This window comes from Camellia sinensis, chromosome 3, assembly GCF_055761805.1.
Source record: "Camellia sinensis isolate YWXY chromosome 3, ASM5576180v1, whole genome shotgun sequence".
NCBI lineage: Eukaryota > Viridiplantae > Streptophyta > Magnoliopsida > Ericales > Theaceae > Camellia > Camellia sinensis.
This window is the reverse complement of record NC_138963.1, coordinates 143856205-143875700: the sequence shown is the minus strand read 5'-3', so window position 1 is coordinate 143875700 and position 19496 is coordinate 143856205. Positions and strand designations below refer to the sequence as shown.

At 39.5% G+C, this 19496-nt stretch overlaps 2 protein-coding genes and 1 pseudogene across 2 annotated transcripts in view; 1 reads left to right on the top strand and 2 right to left on the bottom strand.

Moving 5' to 3' along the window:
• Positions 1-2578: 2578 nt before the first annotated feature.
• LOC114272430 (protein FAR1-RELATED SEQUENCE 5-like) lies at positions 2579-3659 on the bottom strand. Its single transcript, XM_082918462.1, has 2 exons — positions 3474-3659; positions 2579-3197 (listed from the first exon to the last, which is right to left on the bottom strand). The coding sequence occupies exons 1-2, from the start codon at positions 3476-3478 to the stop codon at positions 2579-2581; spliced, it is 624 nt and encodes a 207-aa protein (XP_082774588.1). The 5' UTR covers positions 3479-3659.
• A 1583-nt stretch (positions 3660-5242) lies between these two features.
• On the top strand, positions 5243-6441 carry LOC145822817 (putative protein phosphatase 2C 13 pseudogene; annotated as a pseudogene).
• Positions 6442-6661: 220 nt separating this feature from the next.
• LOC114286210 (elongation factor) overlaps positions 6662-19496 on the bottom strand; it is a 55116-nt gene continuing 42281 nt past the window's right edge. The window contains exon 6 of the mRNA XM_082921075.1: positions 6662-6984. Coding sequence (XP_082777201.1) covers positions 6903-6984 — 82 coding nt within the window. The 3' untranslated portion in view covers positions 6662-6902. The remainder of the gene's footprint in view (positions 6985-19496) is intronic.

Here is a 19496-nt window from a genome sequence, read left to right as displayed (position 1 = left end):
AACATTAAATAATTTCACAACTCCTGTTCGTAACTCGTAATTCATATACCGATCGGCATGGAGATAAAGTAACGAGTTCGTTGGGTTACTTTCTCCAAGTAACACCCAAAATTAACTGCCACTTGGATTATATACAAAATGCATGTGCTGGTATGTAATTTTGCAAACCCACTTGGACAAAATTCGTATTTTACTCGAAATATAATACTAATTTACGGACACAAGTCATAACAAATCAATACGAAGCGAAACACATCGTTAGTTGATAAACCACACCGCAAAAAACCCTTCAGTTAGATCCAACCAAATATGGAACAGAAACAAGCAACCCGCAATAGGAATCTTGGAATACAGACATAAGCCAATTCCCCACCCAAAATAACACACAGACAACCCATATATATCTCACCTCACCTTCAGTTAGTTTTGAAAATGACAAGTCACTGCAAACACAAATGACAACATCACTCTAAACAATATGGGAAATTTACAACTCGTGGCCTTGTACATAAGTAACGTTGTGCCATTTCCTGGCATTGTACATAACCAATTATTTACACGTTACGTACAGCAATCCGTGCAAAATGAAAACTACATACATTATTTCCATGTGTTTTCAATAGCTAAGGGAATAAGTAAATCATACAAATTATACAATTACCTGATTCACCTCATCAATTGTGTTCGAATCATTTTTCCACACTGCTGCTTCAACACTACCGTATTGGGCCACAGGCTGCTTGGAATCAGGAGAAACATCAAAAAATAGTCGCCGTTGCTTAATGTGCGGTGTACTTGGATCCACCAACCCAGTTTTGCAGCGAACGGGCAATGACTCCGCATTGTACTCACGGTCAGTTATGTGGGGTGTATCTGCATCTGAGTTATTACCCACTGTTCGGCTAAACCGAACCTTAGGACACGTTCGCTTTGTGTGCCCAATGCATTTGCAATTCCCACATTTTCTTGGTCTTCGACAGTTGGACGAGGCCCGTCCTGGGTTCCCTTTTGTCTTCACAACATCAGGATCTTCTACTCCAAATTGTCGACGGAATGAATGTTTCCCTTTGTCTCCATTCCCACCATTCAAATTCCTCTCATATAACTCCTTCATCCGGCTCGTCATCGGAAGACATGCATCCCTAGCATCCTTGAAACCTTCCGTTGATTGCGAGGCATAGAAACACATTTCGTTGTAGGAAGAACACAATATCCCATACCGGGCCGTCTGTGTTGTAGTGCTATCAATTGAGGGTTGAGGCCATTGCTGGCCATCCTTGCTTGCAGCCCTTGTCCATCTATGCAGCACACAAGTTGGGGGAATTTGCGTTAAATTTTTAGCTTTCATAACACATATCATGTGGCAGCAAGGTAGCCCCAACGACTCAAACTTCATGCAAGAACATCTCATTGCAGCATCCATTGGACTGTGTGTTACTATCCATGATCTGTCCTTCACTCTGTACTTATGAATATAGTAGCATTTCTGACCATCCGGCAAAGGGAACACATCCTTCACATTCAACTTCCCCTCTTCTAAGATTTCATCACGGAACATTCTAAATATATTTCGGGTGAATAGCTCAGCTCCATGTCTCTCTATATCTTGCAATGGAGTAATCAATACCGGAAAAGTGTTATTTGTTTCAACATCATCTCCAGCCTCGTTATACCTTATCCTTGCAAGAGCCCGATCATAGTGCCTAACAAATTCATATAGCTTCAATTTGTGTTGGAGGAAGGGATTGAAATAAGCATTCATACACTCCGAGCGCTGAGTGCTCTTCATCCCAGCAAAGAAATGTCCACGCATATATGTCTCAGCCCACATATGACGCTTCTCATATGTCTCCAACACCCAACTGTTGGTTTGAAGTCCAAATTCTTCGACCATTGTCGTCCAGCCATGCTCAAACTTTGTCTCATCCGTTTCCATGTCCATGCACTGCTTGAAAGCATGTGCAAAGCCACTTATGTGAACATTTGAAACAGCATTTTTCCCAAGATGCCAATTACATAATCGATGTCTTGCATCTGGAAATACTCTTCTGATTGCCTCTCGCATCGACTTATCCCCATCTGTCAGTACGGACACAGGTGCTTTATTGCCCATCGCCTCCATAAATGTTTCCAAAACCCATGTGTATGTCTCAATTGTCTCATTAGCTAGCAAAACACATGCAAATATCGTGGTCCTAAAGTGGCTAGTCACACCAGCCAACATGACAAACGGTTTCTTGTATGCATTGGTTCTGTAAGTTGAGTCAAATATCAACACATCACCAAACTTTGCGTAGTCGGCCCGCGATTTCGAATCTGCCCAGAACAGATTTTGTAACTTGTTATCGTTACACACATCATACTTGTAAAAAAAACGTGCATCAACATCAAGTTTGGCGCATAGGTAAACCAACGCACCCTGCGCATCACCATCCTCAACTTCTGCTCTACGTTCGGCTTGAATATGGTTGTGCAGATCCGTGCGGATGAAACCAACATTCTCATAAGACCCGGACTGATTTACCATATAGTCCATGATTTGGCTAGTCTTCACACCGACATTGCGCATAGCCATTGCTTAAGCTTTGTCACCGCTGTTTAAACTGTGATGTGACCTCAGATACATCACACAGTGTTGTTCCGCCAATTCATGGTTGTGGTCTGCGACGAAGTGAGTCACAACATACTTTCCCCCTTTACCAGCATCCGCATCGTACCGTATGCGAAATTGGGCTTTGCAACCTACTCTTGTTAGTGCCTTGGGAGCTCTACTCTTCTCAGCAACACGGTCCAAGTATTTTGGTAATCTCTGACCTTCCCTTGAACACAACCACAGCCTACTAACGACCTTTCCCTCTTTATTTGTGTTAAATCTGGATTTTCGTATACTAAATCCCTTGGCTTTAGCATACGCATTGTAGAAATCTTCTCCATCTTCGACCGAATCAAATTTCTGTTCCAGAATAGCACGTTCAACATCACCAACCATGTCATTGCGATGAGCATCGTCAACCATTTCTTTTTTCACATCGGCTCCGCCATCTTCAACGTTCATGTTGGTTGCTTCTTCATTGCTCGGACCAGCTTCGCAACCATGATCAGGTTCTGCCCGACTTTCATTCATCAAACGGATGTCATCTGCTTCATTTGGAATGTCATAATCATCACCTTCCCTTTTAACTTCCGCTGGGGCCATACTGCACATGACATTACTACCAACAATTACTTGATGACCGAAAATTGTTAACACAAACACAAACATGACATTTTCACACGGGTTACCTGTTTGTGCAAACACAAACACTCGCTTGAGAAACAGAAAGAGAAAGGTTAGCTTCCAATGGAGGGGTTTCCGTTGGAGCGAAGCGTAGAGCGGTTGAAGTTAGGATGGGGGTTTAGTTGAGGGAAAATAGCTGAAGTGAACGGGCCAGAGAGACAGAGAGGGAGACAGAGAGAGGGACACAGCTCCATACCTCATATCTAGTTCGAGAGAAGGGCTTCACTTCAGCAATGGAACCAACACAGCCTTCTAGTTACGTTGTTGTTGGAAATCGCCCGTTATACTGTTCCCTACAGAGCTTCGTCAATGGAACGAACCCAACAGGGGCTTCTCCCTGTTAATGGAAATCAACGGTTACACTGACTCAACCTTACACAGAGAGGAGAACAGAGAGAGATAGAGACGAAATACAGAGAGTGAGTGGGATACAATCATGCAAATACAAGCATTAACCGGTTGCCCCGGTTTCAACTTTTTCACGATTAAACAATTCAATGGTCTTGATCAATTATTGTAATCTAACGGCTAACAATTGTGTTGCATATGGTGTGCAACCTTAAGGGGGTTGCACACTTAAGCATGACCCTTTTTTGAAACTTTACAAGTTAGATTGTTATTGTTGCGTTGGTATTGTGTGACGAATAACTGTATCAATATTTGTATTTTTTACTTGTCAAGTTATTTAATTTATCTTATTTGAACTTCTGTATTTTAGATTAATCTTGCATATTTTAATTGTCTCAAATTTAATCTTACATATTTTAATTGTCTCAGTTAATCTTTAGATTTGCTACAAGTCAATCATATAACAACTAGTTTTGAAAATTGACAAAAAGAATAAAATGATATTTTAATAAAAATATAAGAGTGTTAAAGGATTATATTAAATGTAATTAATATAAATAAATAATTATTGTTGTTAATTTTTGAAAGGATATTATATAAATGAGTTTATTGTTGCTTTTAACGCAAAAAGTGAAAAATTAACAAAAATAATTAAAAAGTGAGGAGTAAATTGAAATTAGATGTAGACATTTGGGTGTGACTCAATGGTTTAGTAGTTATACTTTAGGATATGGTGAGTAGGAGTAGTGGCAAATCCTTCCGTTATAATCTAATATTTTAGTAACTATACTAAACACTAACTTTGACCCCCCAAAAAAAAAACAAAAAATGAAATTAGATGTAAAATAAAAAAAACAAAAAGGGAAATTTACCATATAAGTGTTTTACAGCGGAAAACATTCACAAGAAGCAACCTATTTATTCGGAGACACACAATTGGAAACTTCAAAATCTAATATAAAATCAAAGTTTGGCTTCAATTCTTTTTACTATAAATTCCTTTCAATGCAAATCAATTTAACTCTACTACTATCTTTGAACACCCGCCCCCCCCCCCCCCAAAAAAAAAAAAAATTGAATCCACCCAAAAAAAAAAAAAGAAAAGGGAAATTTATCATATAAGTGTTTTACAATGGAAAACGTTCACAAGAAGCAACCTATTTATTTGGAGACACACAATTGAAAACTTCAAAATCCAATATAAAATTAAAGTTTGGCTTCAATTCTTTTCACTCTAAATTCCTTCCAATACAAACCAATTTAACTATACTACTATCTTTGAACCCCCCATCCCCCCCCCCCCCAAAAAAAAAAATTGAACCCACCCAAAAAAAAAAAAAGAAAAAAGGAAAATTTACCAAATAAGTGTTTTATAGTGAAAAACGTTCATAAGAAGCAACCTATTTATTCGGAGACACAATTGGAAACTTCAGAATCCAATATAAAATTAAAATTTGACATTAATTCTTTTTACTATAAATTCCTTCCAATACAAACCAATTTAACTACACTACTATCTTTGAACCCCCCACACAAAAAAAAAAAAAAAATTGAACCCATCCAAAAAATAAAAAACAAAAAGAAAAATTTACCATATAAGTGTTTTACAGTGGGAAACCTATTTATTTAGAGACACAATTGAAAACTTCAAAATCCAATATAAAATCAAAGTTTGGCTTCAATTCTTTTCACCATAAATTCCTTCCAATACAAACCAATTTTGTCCGATTCTTCGTCTTCTTCTTCTTCTACAGTAATGGTGATGAAGTTTGCGTTAAAGGTTCGTTCTGGTAGCCACACAGCAACTGGACCCAGAAGATGGAACGAGGATGAACACATCGTAGTCGACAATCTATCTTCCCATCTCGGATCTCTTCATACCTGCCCTCTTCCAACTTCTTTCTACGCTGTTTTCGATGGTCATGGAGGCTCTGAAGCCGCAACGTATCTCAAGAACAACGCCATTAGACTTTTGTTCCAAGATGTTGATTTCTTCAAAACATCCCATAATATTGATGATGGTGATGATAATGGTTTCTTGAATGAGTTAAAGGATTGTCACATCAAAGCTTTTTTGCTCGCTGATCGTGCCTTGGCGGATGAAGAATGCAGTGGTGTTTCATCTGACTGTGGAACCACGGCACTGACTGCTCTAGTACTCGGCAGGCATTTAGTAGTAGCAAACGCTGGGGATTGTCGTGCTGTGATCTGTCGAAAAGGGATTGCAATGCCGATAACTCAAGATCACAGGACTAGTTATTTGCCGGAACGAAGAAGGGTTGAGGAGTTAGGTGGTACCATCAAATTCGGATACCCTAATGGTGAACTTGCCGTGACTCGTGCCCTTGGAGATTGGTATATGAAGAGCCCTTTTGGGTCTGTGTCGTTGTCGCCTCTCACTGCAGAGCCGGATGTTCATCAAATTGTTTTAACTGAGGATGATGAGTTCTTGATCATGGCTTCTGACGGGATCTGGGATGTACTGTCGAATCAAGAAGCAGTCGACATTGTTTGTCATGGGTTAATGCAACACCACCATCCAAAGCAGTGTGCTAGTGAAGTTGTTGATCAGGCATTGGGCCTTCGTAGCAAAGACAACCTGACTGCCATTGTTGTGTGCTTTACTTGGGATGTGGATCGCGAGAGGCCTAGGCGGGGGTGTAAGCGCAAGGCTGCTTTTGTTTAGGACTTACCTAATCAATTTCGCTAATTTTGGGATTTTATATTCTTATTTTCAAATTTTGATTCAGTAAGTAAGCTTGTCAGTACTAGGCTTACGCCAGATACTTTTGATATTGATTTTGAAAATTAAAATTTCAAACCTCCGATTTATCTGTTTCTATTGTCTGGATTAAGCATCATCATCGTTGCTATCTTATTCTCATTCCTGAGCAGTTGAACAAAGCTCTTTTCATTCTTCTTCAGAATTTTAGTTTCTAACTTCAGCCCTGAGTTAGTATTATCCATGTGATTTGCCAATCTTATCCTCGACAATCATATCATTTGACCACCGGGACATCAAATAATGCAGTTATAAATCAAGAAAGATGAGACCATAATTCGATGAATTGTGTGAATTGCCGAGATACAACAATGTAATTTACAATTATTTACACATTAACCCAGACTCTGATTGAAGCGAGTAACAATGAAGGTTTGTTGGTCTGTACAAGCAGAGAGGCAGGAAGTCATAATCATTTATAGGTTTTATCACATTTGTTTGACAGGCTCTTCACCATAGAACTTTTACATTGTATGGAAACAATGACAACCATATTCAGAGAGCCTTCAGAACAAGTTTGCTGGTATGATGAACCCCCGTTGCCGCAAGTCTCAATACCACACGAGTCCTGTACAACCTGCAAACCAAAAAAAAAAAGTGTAAGTGCCCAAATCAAAGCAATTATTTCTTGTCACATGAAACCACTAATTTCTTCCTGTATCACAGCTAGATTATGGGCCTTGTGGCTAATTAGTGTCCGTATGTAAATAGATCATACCCAAAAGGCCCCCACTTACAATAGGGTCTGGGAGAGGCATGTAATATAGTAGACATCTGGTCCCACTTACAATAGGGTCTCTGGCTATTTTAATGGATATTACTATTTTTTAATCAAAAAATAAAATAAAATTGCCTTATGTGGACATTTGGGTAGACATCTGGTCCAATGGTAACCGTTTAAATTTGATAGAAGATCAAACCTCCCTCCATTTGATGAAATATCCGTTTTTCTCGAAGATCAAACCTCCCTCCATTTGATGAAATATCCGTTTTTCTCTCTAGTTTATATCACTTTGATGAAAATGTTGGAGTTCAATTTTTAAGACTTATTTTAATCAAATTTAAATTTGATAACAGATTTAAGTAAATGTTAGAAATGGTCTAAGTACTAACTTATTTGTATATTCTCCTTTGGAAACGTGTTATTTTAGTTACTTTTTGACTTTTTAAGAAAATATGTGCAGAGAAGTAAAGAGAGTAATGTGATAACTTATAGTGACTTTTTGACTAAAACAGAAAGTTGTCAAACAAGACCTTATTTTAAGCAAATAAATACCAAAGGTGTCTGAAATATGTTTATCATTACAAATTATATTAAGGGGTAGTTTGGGATGATTTAAATAAGTACATTTTTTAACTTTTTATGAAATATGGATTGAGCATGAGTTGTATATTTGATTATAAATTTTAAAAAGTGATTTAAATGGTTTACCTTCAAAATCATGATTCCAAAAACAAGCCAAATGGAGCCGTAAAAGTTTCCAAATGTCACAACACTCTTAATATTAATTACAAAATCAAATTGATCGCAATTGACATGAATTCGAAAAGGCACATGTTTGTCTCCGGTTTAAAACCAGATTGAAATTTGTTGTTAGACTTTGTAGACTAATTATGGAGATCACATTAATAATCTGAATCGTTCAATGGGTCCGTTTGGTGTAACTGTTAAAATAGCTTATAAATTATAATTTAATAGATTATAGATTATGACTTTAATCAGAAGTTGTTAATCTGTTTGGTGTAACTGTTGGATTATAGATTTAAGTTGCTGAGTAGTGTTTGTTAAATAAGCTGTGAAATAGTTTTTTCAATTAATTTTTATTTTTTGTTTATCTACATTTCTCATAAAAAAATAATAATAATAATCTATAGTCCATTTGAGTCTTTTTCTATTTTTAAAAAAAATAAAAAATAAAAAAATTTAAGAGTATGACCATAAATTAACATGTCCACAGCAGAAGTTGATAATCAGAAGCAAGGGGTGAGCAGCTTCTCAGAATCAGCTTTTTTGAGTTAAAATAAGCTGTTAAAATCAGAAACTGTTTGAAATAAGTTTAATCAAACAGTCCAAAATAACTTTTTCAAAGCTAAAAGCCATAAGTTGGCTCTGAAAAGCTAAAACAAACACCCCAATATGTAAGACTTATTGAGCAGTTCATTTTTATAAAAAACTATGTTGATTGGATAACAATAACCATTTAATCTAATCAAATTTGTATCAACAGTAATTATAAGTTTAAATATATATTATTGATATAAATATATTATGATCAAATAATTATTAATATCTAATTAATATAATTTTTTATAATAATAAAGTACGTAACAAACTTTGTGTATTAAATAATTTGAACGATTGATATAAACTCCGAAATAGATCCACAAAAATCGAATAATAAGGGGCGTTTTGGCAAGCACCAACTTTTTTAAGTCACATCATCTCTTTATTTTGGATGCCTCTATTTACACACCACATTTCATCTCAAGGCACACCATTACTCAATGCACATCTTTAGTAATTTGATAAATAAAAAATTTGCTCAATACACACCATAATCTTTCATCTTTACCCTTACTCACACACCTCCACTCAGAATCTTCTATTTTTACCCTTACTCACGCACACACCCCACCCACAATCTTCAATCTTCCATTTGCTTAAAAAAAATTATTACATCTTTTTTCTTCTAGTCAATTACATTTTTAACCTTCACACAAATTTCTCAATCCACACAACCCACCTCCACCCGCCTTAACCAGAACCTTAACCGCCACTGCCACTCGCTTGCTACCCATCCCCGTTGCAGCCATTACCAGCTTCGTCCGCACCTTCTCCGCCATCCCTAGCTCCGACGACCCACCATCTGCCATCCCCATCTCCTTTATCACAACTTTAATCCTAAACCCTAACATCTCCTCATTGCCACCACTGCTAAGCCAGCGTTGCCCTTCCAAATCTTCTTCAGTCAGCGCCTCTTCTTTGCAAATCTACACTTCACTGCTATTCTCTCTCTTATTGCAGCTTCTTCCTCCCCTTATTTCCATCCATAGCCCCGTCTTCTTTTTATTCTTTTTCTTTTTCTTCTCTTCAAACCCTAGATCTGGAAACCCAAATCTCTCTCTCTCTCTCTCTCTCTCGCAACTGTAGATCGAATGATGGAGTGGAGGAGCTGAGTCATGCTGTGGAGGGGATCTAGATGATGGGTAGCGGCAGAGGGTGGCCAACGAGGCTGGAGAAAGGTGACGGGGGTGAGGGAGATACGAGTTGCAATGTCAGCAGTGAAGGAAATGGCAATGCGAGTTGCTGCCATGGCAAGGACACAAATGGATTGGGGATGGAAACAGAAAAGGGAATGGTATCGGTCGAAGGGTAGCGCGCGGTAGAAAGAGGTAGGATGGCTGACGGCAACGGTTGATAGCGGTGGTGGCGGCTGCTGCGGGGTAGAGTTAGGATTAGAGTTATGGTTATGGTTAGAAAAGATGAGGATATTTTGGAAATATTTGAAAATTGATAGTATATATTGAGTGAAAAATAAAAAATCAAATTAGGTGTGGTGTGCAATGAGTAATTGGTATGTATTACGTAAGGTATATATCATAACCCTTTGTTTTTTGTTATCATTTTACATTAGGTTAATATTGTAATAAAAAAAAAAAACTAATTAGTGATGTGCCTTGAAATGAAAAGTGGTGTGTAAATAAAGGCACCAATTTATTTTTTACATTAAAAAATTTAAAAAATCACAAATAAATTAAAAAAATAAACCTTTTTACCAACTTTTCAAAACACCACTACGCTCTGAGAGGCTCTATTTACACACCACTTTCTCTCTCAAGGCAAACCACTTATAAAGACACACCGAAAATAATTTACAAAAATAGATATTTTTCTCATCACACACCACAAATTTATATATTTACCCTTACTCACACACCCACCTATAACAATATACACACAAAGTTCCATCTTTGCCCCCACACAGCCACACACCCCACACGTATGATATTCATCTCCCCCTCTATTCTCTATTCACACCGGTGAACACCATTGCTGAAAACACTCATCAAGATGGCGTCGGTGGTGTTTCTCAACACAGTTCTGAAAAATAAATAAATAAATAAATTTATAACTGTTCGGCATTACAGAGTTGAATTAAATGAAAAAGTTCGACCGTAGTAATCTGAACAAATTGCACTTGTTCGATTGTAGAATGTTGGACAGATGTAAGTTGTTCGATTGTAATCTGCTAAACAGATGTAATTTGTTCGATTGTAGTCTGTTGAACAGATATAAGTTGTTCGATTGTAGTCTGTTGAACAGATGTAATTTGTTCGATTGTAGTTTGTTGAACAATGATATATCATTCACCTCTGATTAACCGAACAATGATTTACCACTCATAAACGAAAATGAAGATGAAAACAACAAAAAAAAATAACATTTTCATTGCTCCATTGTTCCGAATGAGAATTGTCAGATACATCCTTCATTGAACCTAATCAAAATCTTCAATAATACTATATTTTTGATTATTTGTTGAAGAGTTTTTGATTTTGGTTTTAGGGTTTTTGGATTCTTGACAGATAAGATACGTAAGAAATAAGTTTAAAATTGATGATTTATATTATATTGATGATTGTCTTTTATGATAAATACACAAATAGAGTGTATCATAATTTATCTTTTATAGTCATTTCACTTTAAAGTTAAAAAATAAATTAATTAATGTTTTGCTTTGAAAGGGAAATTAGTGTGTAAATAGAATGACCCCTACGCTCTAGTTGGAAACGAAAGAAGGTTATCCCATTCCAAAATGACCCATATTTCTTCAGAATCTACGAATGAGGGCAAAAGGCCACATAGTTCCCTCCACTCTCTCTCTCTCTCTCTCTCTCTCTCTCTCAACACTGTAAATTGTGAACCCTTTCTAACAGCGGACGGCGGGGACAGCTGGGGTTAACGGCAAGGGTAGTACGGCGAGTTGAGACGGCGGGTAAAACACTCACTCTCCCTATCTCTCTACGATTACCCCCAATTTTGTTGCACCGAACTGATCAAAATACGGAGGTCTGTGTTTTGTATGATTATGAAACTAACCATAATCATATCTGGTTATATCACATGTTGAGGTTAATGTTGTCCATTACTTGGTCAATGTTAATGGTTTTTCACATTTTAAGATCAATCTGAGTTACTCTTTCAGCCAAGAAGGTCAAAAAATGTAATACATAGGAGTAGAGAATTCACAAAAAAATAAAATAAAAATAATTATAATAATAATAAAATATTGAAGAAGAAGTAAAAAGAGATGCTCATTTATCTGTCTCTAAATAATATACAGGTAAAAAAAACAAGAAAAATCAATGGAATAATTCATAGGTTTGCCATAGAGACATCTGAATCTGGAAAGGAATAGCAAGGGACCAAATTATTTGTCAAGTTTGTGTTTGTGTGTAAGAAATTGCTAGGTATAGAAGAGAAGAGGTAAAAAGAGGAGGTTGAGAATGAACAAGAGAGTTTGAGCTATAGTAATGTAAACAAGCAAAACTCAAGGTTAAAATCTAGATTTATAAAGAAACAACAGAAAATCATGTAAAGATGTTGGCCCCAAAATAATTATACTAGGAAAACCATATTTAGATTGGAGAATAAGTTGAGTTAGTTTGACTATATGAGAAGGCAAGATGGAATCAAGAAGAGGCAAATTCTATTGTTGTTGATTGTGGAGAATACGGTTACTTATTTTTTAAGTTGAAGTTAAGAAAGAAGATAAAAACATTAAGGTTATGTCCATATTCATATTCGACCTCTTTGATAATCAAACTAACCATGATCATGTCTTTAATAGATACTATCTCTTTTGATTGCTGGAATTATTATTTTGTAGAAGATTGCAACAATGGAGATTAACTCAAACAATGACAATCCTTCATTAAATCGTGAAGAAGCTGAAGAACCCAAGAGGGGAATGACTTTTAGCTCAAAAGAAGAAGTTTACACATTTTATGCCAAATATGCTGAACGTGTTGGGTTTCATATAGCTAATAGAACACAAAGTACTGGATATGAAGGGCAATTAAAATACTTTGGAATTGAATGTTCTCGGCAGGGAGGAGGAAAAAAAAAATCAGAAGTAAACCCTCTCAAGCCATCCTTGTCCACAAAAATTGGTTGCAAAGCAAAGGTACGAGCAAGTCTACAAAAAGATGGGAGATTTATGTTAACCACAATTATACTTGAACATAATCATGACTTGTTTCCTACTGACTTTCGACATTTTAAAAGTAATAAGAGGCTTCATACTTCTATGAAGAGAAGCTTGGAAGTAAATGATCAAGCAGGGATTGGGGTGTCTAGCGATTTTCATTCACTAGTTGATGTAGTTGAGGGATATAAACAATTGACATTTGATGAATGAGATTGCGACGATTACATTGAGAGAGCGAAAAGATTGAGGAGGCTTAGGGTAGGGGGTGCTGTAGACGTCCCCGAACGCCCCGGGAGGAACGAGCTCCCGTTCCGTTCATATGGGGTCACTACAGCTCAGGACTCTTCAAATTGTCACGATTCTAAGTCTGAACCAAAGAGTCCAAATCCGGCAAATCGTTTTGAGAAAACAGATTTTTGAAAGAAGTGCCAAACATGGACTGCTCTGCCAGATACAGAGTCGCCACCTAAATATTTTATTTTGGGGAAATTTAGGAAACCCTGACTCGTTTGCCTAAGGCCACATGTCCGTCATCACCAAAGTTGCCTCGGCTCGGGAACTTGGGTACGATTGGGGAAGGTCACTTCGTGAGCACCCCCGCTCGCCCGATCAAAGATCGGCCTCTACTAACCATGATATCTATTTTTGAAAACATTATGCGTTCTTATTCCGGTTATTAGCCTAGATTTACTATATGATGCGCACAGCATACAAGTATAGACTGGATCACCTGAATTGGAACAAAACATTTCATGTTTGTTTGTTTGAAAATGGTTTGATGGTACTATCCGCAAGTAGGCTAAGACGTGGATTTGCCACCCTCAGGTGGGCTTAGAAAACAATGGTTTTGCCACTATCTAGTGGGCTTAAAACAAACATTTGATGAGTTGTTCCAATCCAAATAACCCAACCTTCACCCACGGGCATTCAGGCAGTTATATCACATAAGCATATAGCCTCATGGTAAGCATGCTATTCATGGCAGTCACTCACACGCATGCAAGGATGCTAAAGCATAAAACTTACCGAGTACTCCAAGCCAAAATAGAATTTACATTAGAAATCATGCATGATCCTAAGTATACAGAAATGCCTAATGCAACACATGCAAAATGCAACTATAGCAGGCTCGGCTATTCTAAACATGGCATATGAAATGCTACAGCTAACATGTATTCAATTTGAAATTGAAAATACAATGCAGTTAGTATGGTGCGCCGAGCCCGGTGCATGCAAAACAGATGAATGATGCAAACATGCTGTCATACTGTATGCTAATCGAAATATGCCCTAATCTAACCATCATAAGCGGATAAGTAAAAGGGAGAAAGACGTGGGGTTGGAAGACATACAACACACGCACGCACACTTATTACAATTATGCCCTCGCGCAGAAGGTCCGAATAAATATACAGTCCCGAATAAAAGAATATTACAGTCCAAATATTACAGTCTGAATAATATACAAATTCCTAATTAATTAACAAATTAACTAAGAAAACTATAAAACTGGCGTGCAAGCCAGGGACTGCCTTGCTTCTGATGAATGATGTATGTTTGGGCTGCCTTGCGCGGAAATCCACTGGGATGCCCCAATCAGCCTCCGTTTACACATTTTCTTGAAATGCGCGCCAAACTCCAAAAAGTTGCTGATTCTTCATTTTGCTGCAACAGAGAGCAGGAAAGGGGCATGGCAATGTATTTTCACAGATATATGCATGCCTCGATCCTCGTGCCACCAATCACGCATATCGATGCATGATGGCAGAGGAATCGAAATGTGCAACTCAATATAGAATGAATACACGTATAAACACAACAAGAACCTAACTCCATCATGGGTAATCCGGAGTGTCGGTGACTGGGAATTGAGACGCGTTCCGTCACTCGGAGTACGGAACACACCTCGTTTCCCGTGCCCGGGCTAACTTTTATCCCGAACACGATGCAATATGCATGAATATGCATGAATGCAACTAAGATACAACCTAGTATGCACAATGCTATGAAAATGAGATGTCTCGAAATGCGTGCACACGGGCACGCAAACCGAGAAAATGACAGATTGTGATCTAAGATACAACCTAGTATGCACTATGCTGTAAAAAAGAGATGCCTCGAAATGCGTGCACACGGGTACGCAAACCGAGAAAATGACATACGCAATGCAAATGACATGGAAATATGATATGGGCTTACACTAATATGAGAGAGCCTCAGCCACGCTCATATAAGAGGCCGATGGATGAAAATGAAGTGTCTCGAAATGCGTGCACACGGGCACGCAAACCGAAGCAATGGCATACGCAATGCAATATGGCTAAAATGGCATATAGAATGCAACATGGACTTATACTAACATGAGAGAGCCTCAGCCACACTCACATAAGAGGCCGATGGATGAAAATGAAGTGCCTCGAAATACGTGCACACGGGCACGCAAACCGAGGCAATGGCATATGCAATGCAGTATGACTAAAATGGCATATAGAATGCAACATGGACTTATACTAACATGAGAGAGCCTCAGCCACACTCACATAAGAGGCCGATGGATGAAAATGAAGTGCCTCAAAATGCGTGCACACGGGCACGCAAATCGAGGCAATGGCATATGCAATGCAATGGCATGGAAAATGATATGCAAACATGCTAATGGAATTTCAGCACTGAAATGTGGGGGAAAACAGCCCCGAAATGAGGCGAAAGTACACCCGATGCATGGAATAGTCCCGAAACATGAATTTTGGCACCCGAAATGGCCTATGGCTATACCAAACATGCACAATATGGACATGCAATGAATAGACAGTAGCAAGGCAGCCCCAAAATAAGCATTTTTCCAGTTCAAAGCATGGCCAAACAGCAAACATAAATAGGGCAAAACTAGTATGCAAAAATGGCCCTAAATATGAGGTTATGAAGCAACTCATAGCTGCTGACCCCAAACAGGTTAGGGCCCTTCAACAACATTGAAGAGGGGCCCAAAACATGATCTTTTTCAGAACTGTAAAAACCCCAAAAACAAACATAGGTATGGCTAAGCTCTTATGCAAGAATTGGACCGAAAAAAGGACAAAGAAACAAGTGGTAGATGCAAAACCCAAACATAAAAAGACTCTTCTATAACACTGAAGAGGGGCTAAAAATATGACTATTTACAGTTTATGGCAGCTCCGAAAACAGTATATAAATACACTCAAAATGTCATGCAAGATGAGGCTCAAAAGAGGCCATAACACAAAGTCTACAAAATATTCCACAAACGGCCAAAGACCCTTAATGAAACATGAATAATGGGCCAAAATAAGACTATTTTCAGTACTGTAAAAAGGCCAAAAACAGAAGCACAATGGGCTGCCAAAGCATGCAAGAAAAGGGGACCAAAGAGGGATATAACATGAAGTGGCAGATGGAGGTCCCAAACAGTGATGAGCCCTTCTTCAATGTTGAAGAGGAGCTCAAAATAAGCCTATTTACAGTTTACATCATGCTCCAAAACAGATCACATATAGACTAAAAATATTATGCAAGAAAATGGCATTCAAGGAGGATATTGAAGCAAATGCAATATGGGGGCCTCAAACAGTGTTGAGCCCTTAAGAAAAAGTGAAAAAGAGCTCAAAATAAGGCCACTTTCTGTTAGGGCCGGAGCTCAAAACAACAAGCATGTATAGCTTATAAATGATACAAGAAATAAACCAAAAAGGGGGAAATGAGACTCACCCTTGAAGACAAGTACTTAGCAACTCTTGGCTTGAGTTTGTAGCACCCTTAGGCCTTAAAGAACACCTTCAAACTTCTGGAATGGAAGATGTAAGGGTGGGGGTTGGTGGTGTAGAAGAAATGGTGGTAGAACTTAGGAAGTTTTTTGCTTGAAAGGGATAGATGGAGGGAGATTTTTGCATGCAAGCTTGAAGGTAATTTTTTCTAACCCCTAAAACCAATGTTGGTAGCTGGTTATATGGACCAAGGAGAGGGGGAGCATGGAGGGAAAGGGTAGGGGAAAAGGACCAAGTCCTCTCTCCAAAAGGTGTCCCCCGGATGTAGATATTTCTGAGGGACAACAGCTATACAGCTGTAAAGTGCAAATTGGGAGGAACATGATCGGCCACCTTCTGGAGCTGCAGGTGGCCGGCCGGCCACCTTCCCTAGCCGGCCGGCCAAGGGTCAAAAGGGCCAAGTTGATTTTCTGGCCGAGCACCACATATTAGTGTCCTCCCATGTCTCCTCATCACAACCCTGTGGTTCGAATTTGGAAACTGTAAAACAGGAGAGAGAACAAGCCATTTTTAAGAGGGGTTCAAAAGGGTCAAATGGAATTTCTGGCCGGCCATATCATATTAGGATCCTCCCATGTGTGTACAACACAAATATGTGGTTTGGGGTTGAAGAAAGTGGCTCCAAGGTGTTCAACATTGGCTCGGAAGTGAGAAAAACGGGTGCCGGAGGGCGAAAATGGAATATAACTGGTTGCCAAGATAATTTCTGGCCTCCCACCCTCCAGTGACCTTTTTGGTGATAAAACAGAGGTACCTGCCAAAAATGAACGAAAACCGATGCAAAACGAATGCTCGGGGGCCAAAACACGCAATTCGGGGTCCCGAAAATGGGCTGCTAAGCACCGAAAGTGGCGTTCCGCTACGAAGTGGGTTTCTCAGACCCCAGTGTCCCTTGAAAGGGAGAAAATAAGATGTATGCCAAAATTCAGAGCGAATGGAGATGGTTAAGCGGTCCCGAACCGAGGCACACGGCCTGACGGCTCCGAAAATCGGGAACTGGGCTCCGAAATGGGAAAAATGGCCTACAGCCACAAAATGTAGCCCACAGCCATCGAGAGATGGTCTACGGGACCTCTCCCTCCTCTCAGGAAAAGAAACAGAGAAAACCGAGTCTGGTTCGCAAACCGAGGCAAGGCACAGAAGAGGGTTCGGAAATCCGGAGGCAGGGCTCACGACCAAGACTCTGAAACTTTTGAACGAGCACATTATGCAATATCACCAAGCGCTCAACTGGTGACGCCTGAGTCTTAAGGTCGGTCAAAAATGGGGTGTCTACAGGTGCCAATTTAATTCAAGATTATTTTTTAAGGATGAAAAAACAAAATTCAAACTTCTTTTATGTGATGAACTTTGGTGATGATGGGTACGTTAGGAATTTCTTTTGGGCGGATGCAAGGAGTAGGGTGACTTATGAAGCGTTTGGGGATGTTGTCACATTTGACACAACTTATCTTATGAACAAATATGATTTGCCGCTTGCTCTATTTGTAGGAGTTAATCACCACGGGCAATCCATTTTGTTTGGGTGTGGGTTGTTATCTAGTGAGGACACTAATACATATGTTTGGTTGTTCAAATCATGGTTAAGTTGCATGTTAGGGCATCCTCCAAAAGCTATAATAACTGACCAGTGGAGCGCTGAGAGGGTAATTTTTGGGAAAGAATTGGGCCGAGCTGTGAGTTGGGCCCTGCGGCCCAAAGTGTGAAGGAATCGGTAAGAAGCCGTAATGTTATTTCGGCCCAGTAGAGGTATAGTTATTCCGGCCCAGGAGGGGTGTGGTTACTCCGGTTCAAGATAGTGTAAAGCTACTCCGGTCTGAAGGTAACTTGATGTTAGTCCGGTCTCACAGTTAGTCCGGTTGCGGTGTATTATTGTTAGATCGGTCGGAGCTTGCTACTCAGAAGCTTGGTCTCAGCATACCATGGTTGAACGGGAGAAAACCGAACTAAGGATAGTTCGGCCTACTCTGTGGCTCAGCCAGTGTTATTTCGGTCACATAGAAGTTCGGCCGTGGTAAAAACCATCCCACTTGGTTTAAGCAGTGGGGGAGGGTGTAAAAGGATAAGCATTATCCTTAGGAATATGAATCCTAGGAGGACTCTGCATGGAGAAATAAAAGTCCTACTAGGATTATGCCACTCAAAACCTATAAAAGCTCACAAGCACCACCTTGGAGGAGGTAATTTTTTAACACAATTCTTCCTGAGAACATAGAGCTTTGTCTATTTGTCAAGCTTACTGACTTAGGCATCGGAGAGGTTTCCGGCACACACCCGTTGGCTAGCTCACGTTTGTGTTTTCAGGTGATAAAGCGACGTCGTAACGGAGGAGCGTGGACTTGGTCAACAGGATTATATGAGGAGAATTATTTCCTCCCCGTACAATTGGCGCCGTCTGTGGGAACAAACAGACAAGAACAAAAACCTCTTGACTAAGCTCCTCCTGTTCTCAATCAATGGCACACATTGAAGAACTACCGCAGTCCGCCGTCGACGGGCTAACTCCAGACGGGGGCGCAAGGCGAGAAGGATTACCCTCTGTCCCTCCTATGGCAGATCTGGAGCCCCAACAACATAACTCCAGGAGGAGTGGCAGGGGAAGGCGGAATAGCAGCCCTCGTCACTCTCAAAGTCCTGACAGGCAAAGAGGAGGGTTGATCCTCAAGCCCTGGAAGATCGCGTGAAGGAGCAAGATGAACTAATTCGAAAGATGGCGGCGGACATGGAGGCTTTGAAACGCCAGATGAAGACTAAAGATGTGGCAACAGGAGAGGGGCGCAAGCACAAGACGCCCCCTCGCCACTCAGAGAATCATAGTAGGAATACTACACCCTCCCAAGGAAGGAGCAGAAGCCTCAGGACAGGCGACACTCATTCTTTATCTTCCAGAACTCGTCACTCCAGATCTGAGAGGACGAGATCCGAAAGATCATACACTGAAGGAAGCACGTATTGGCCTTCACATTCACACCAAACCAGATCTAGACAAACAGAGCTGCCCAGGTCATCCGACTTACGAACCGTGCTCGAAGAAAAAGCACGATGCAAGGAGGATGCAAGGGATCCACACCGAGTTTCGGCCTTACAACGATTGG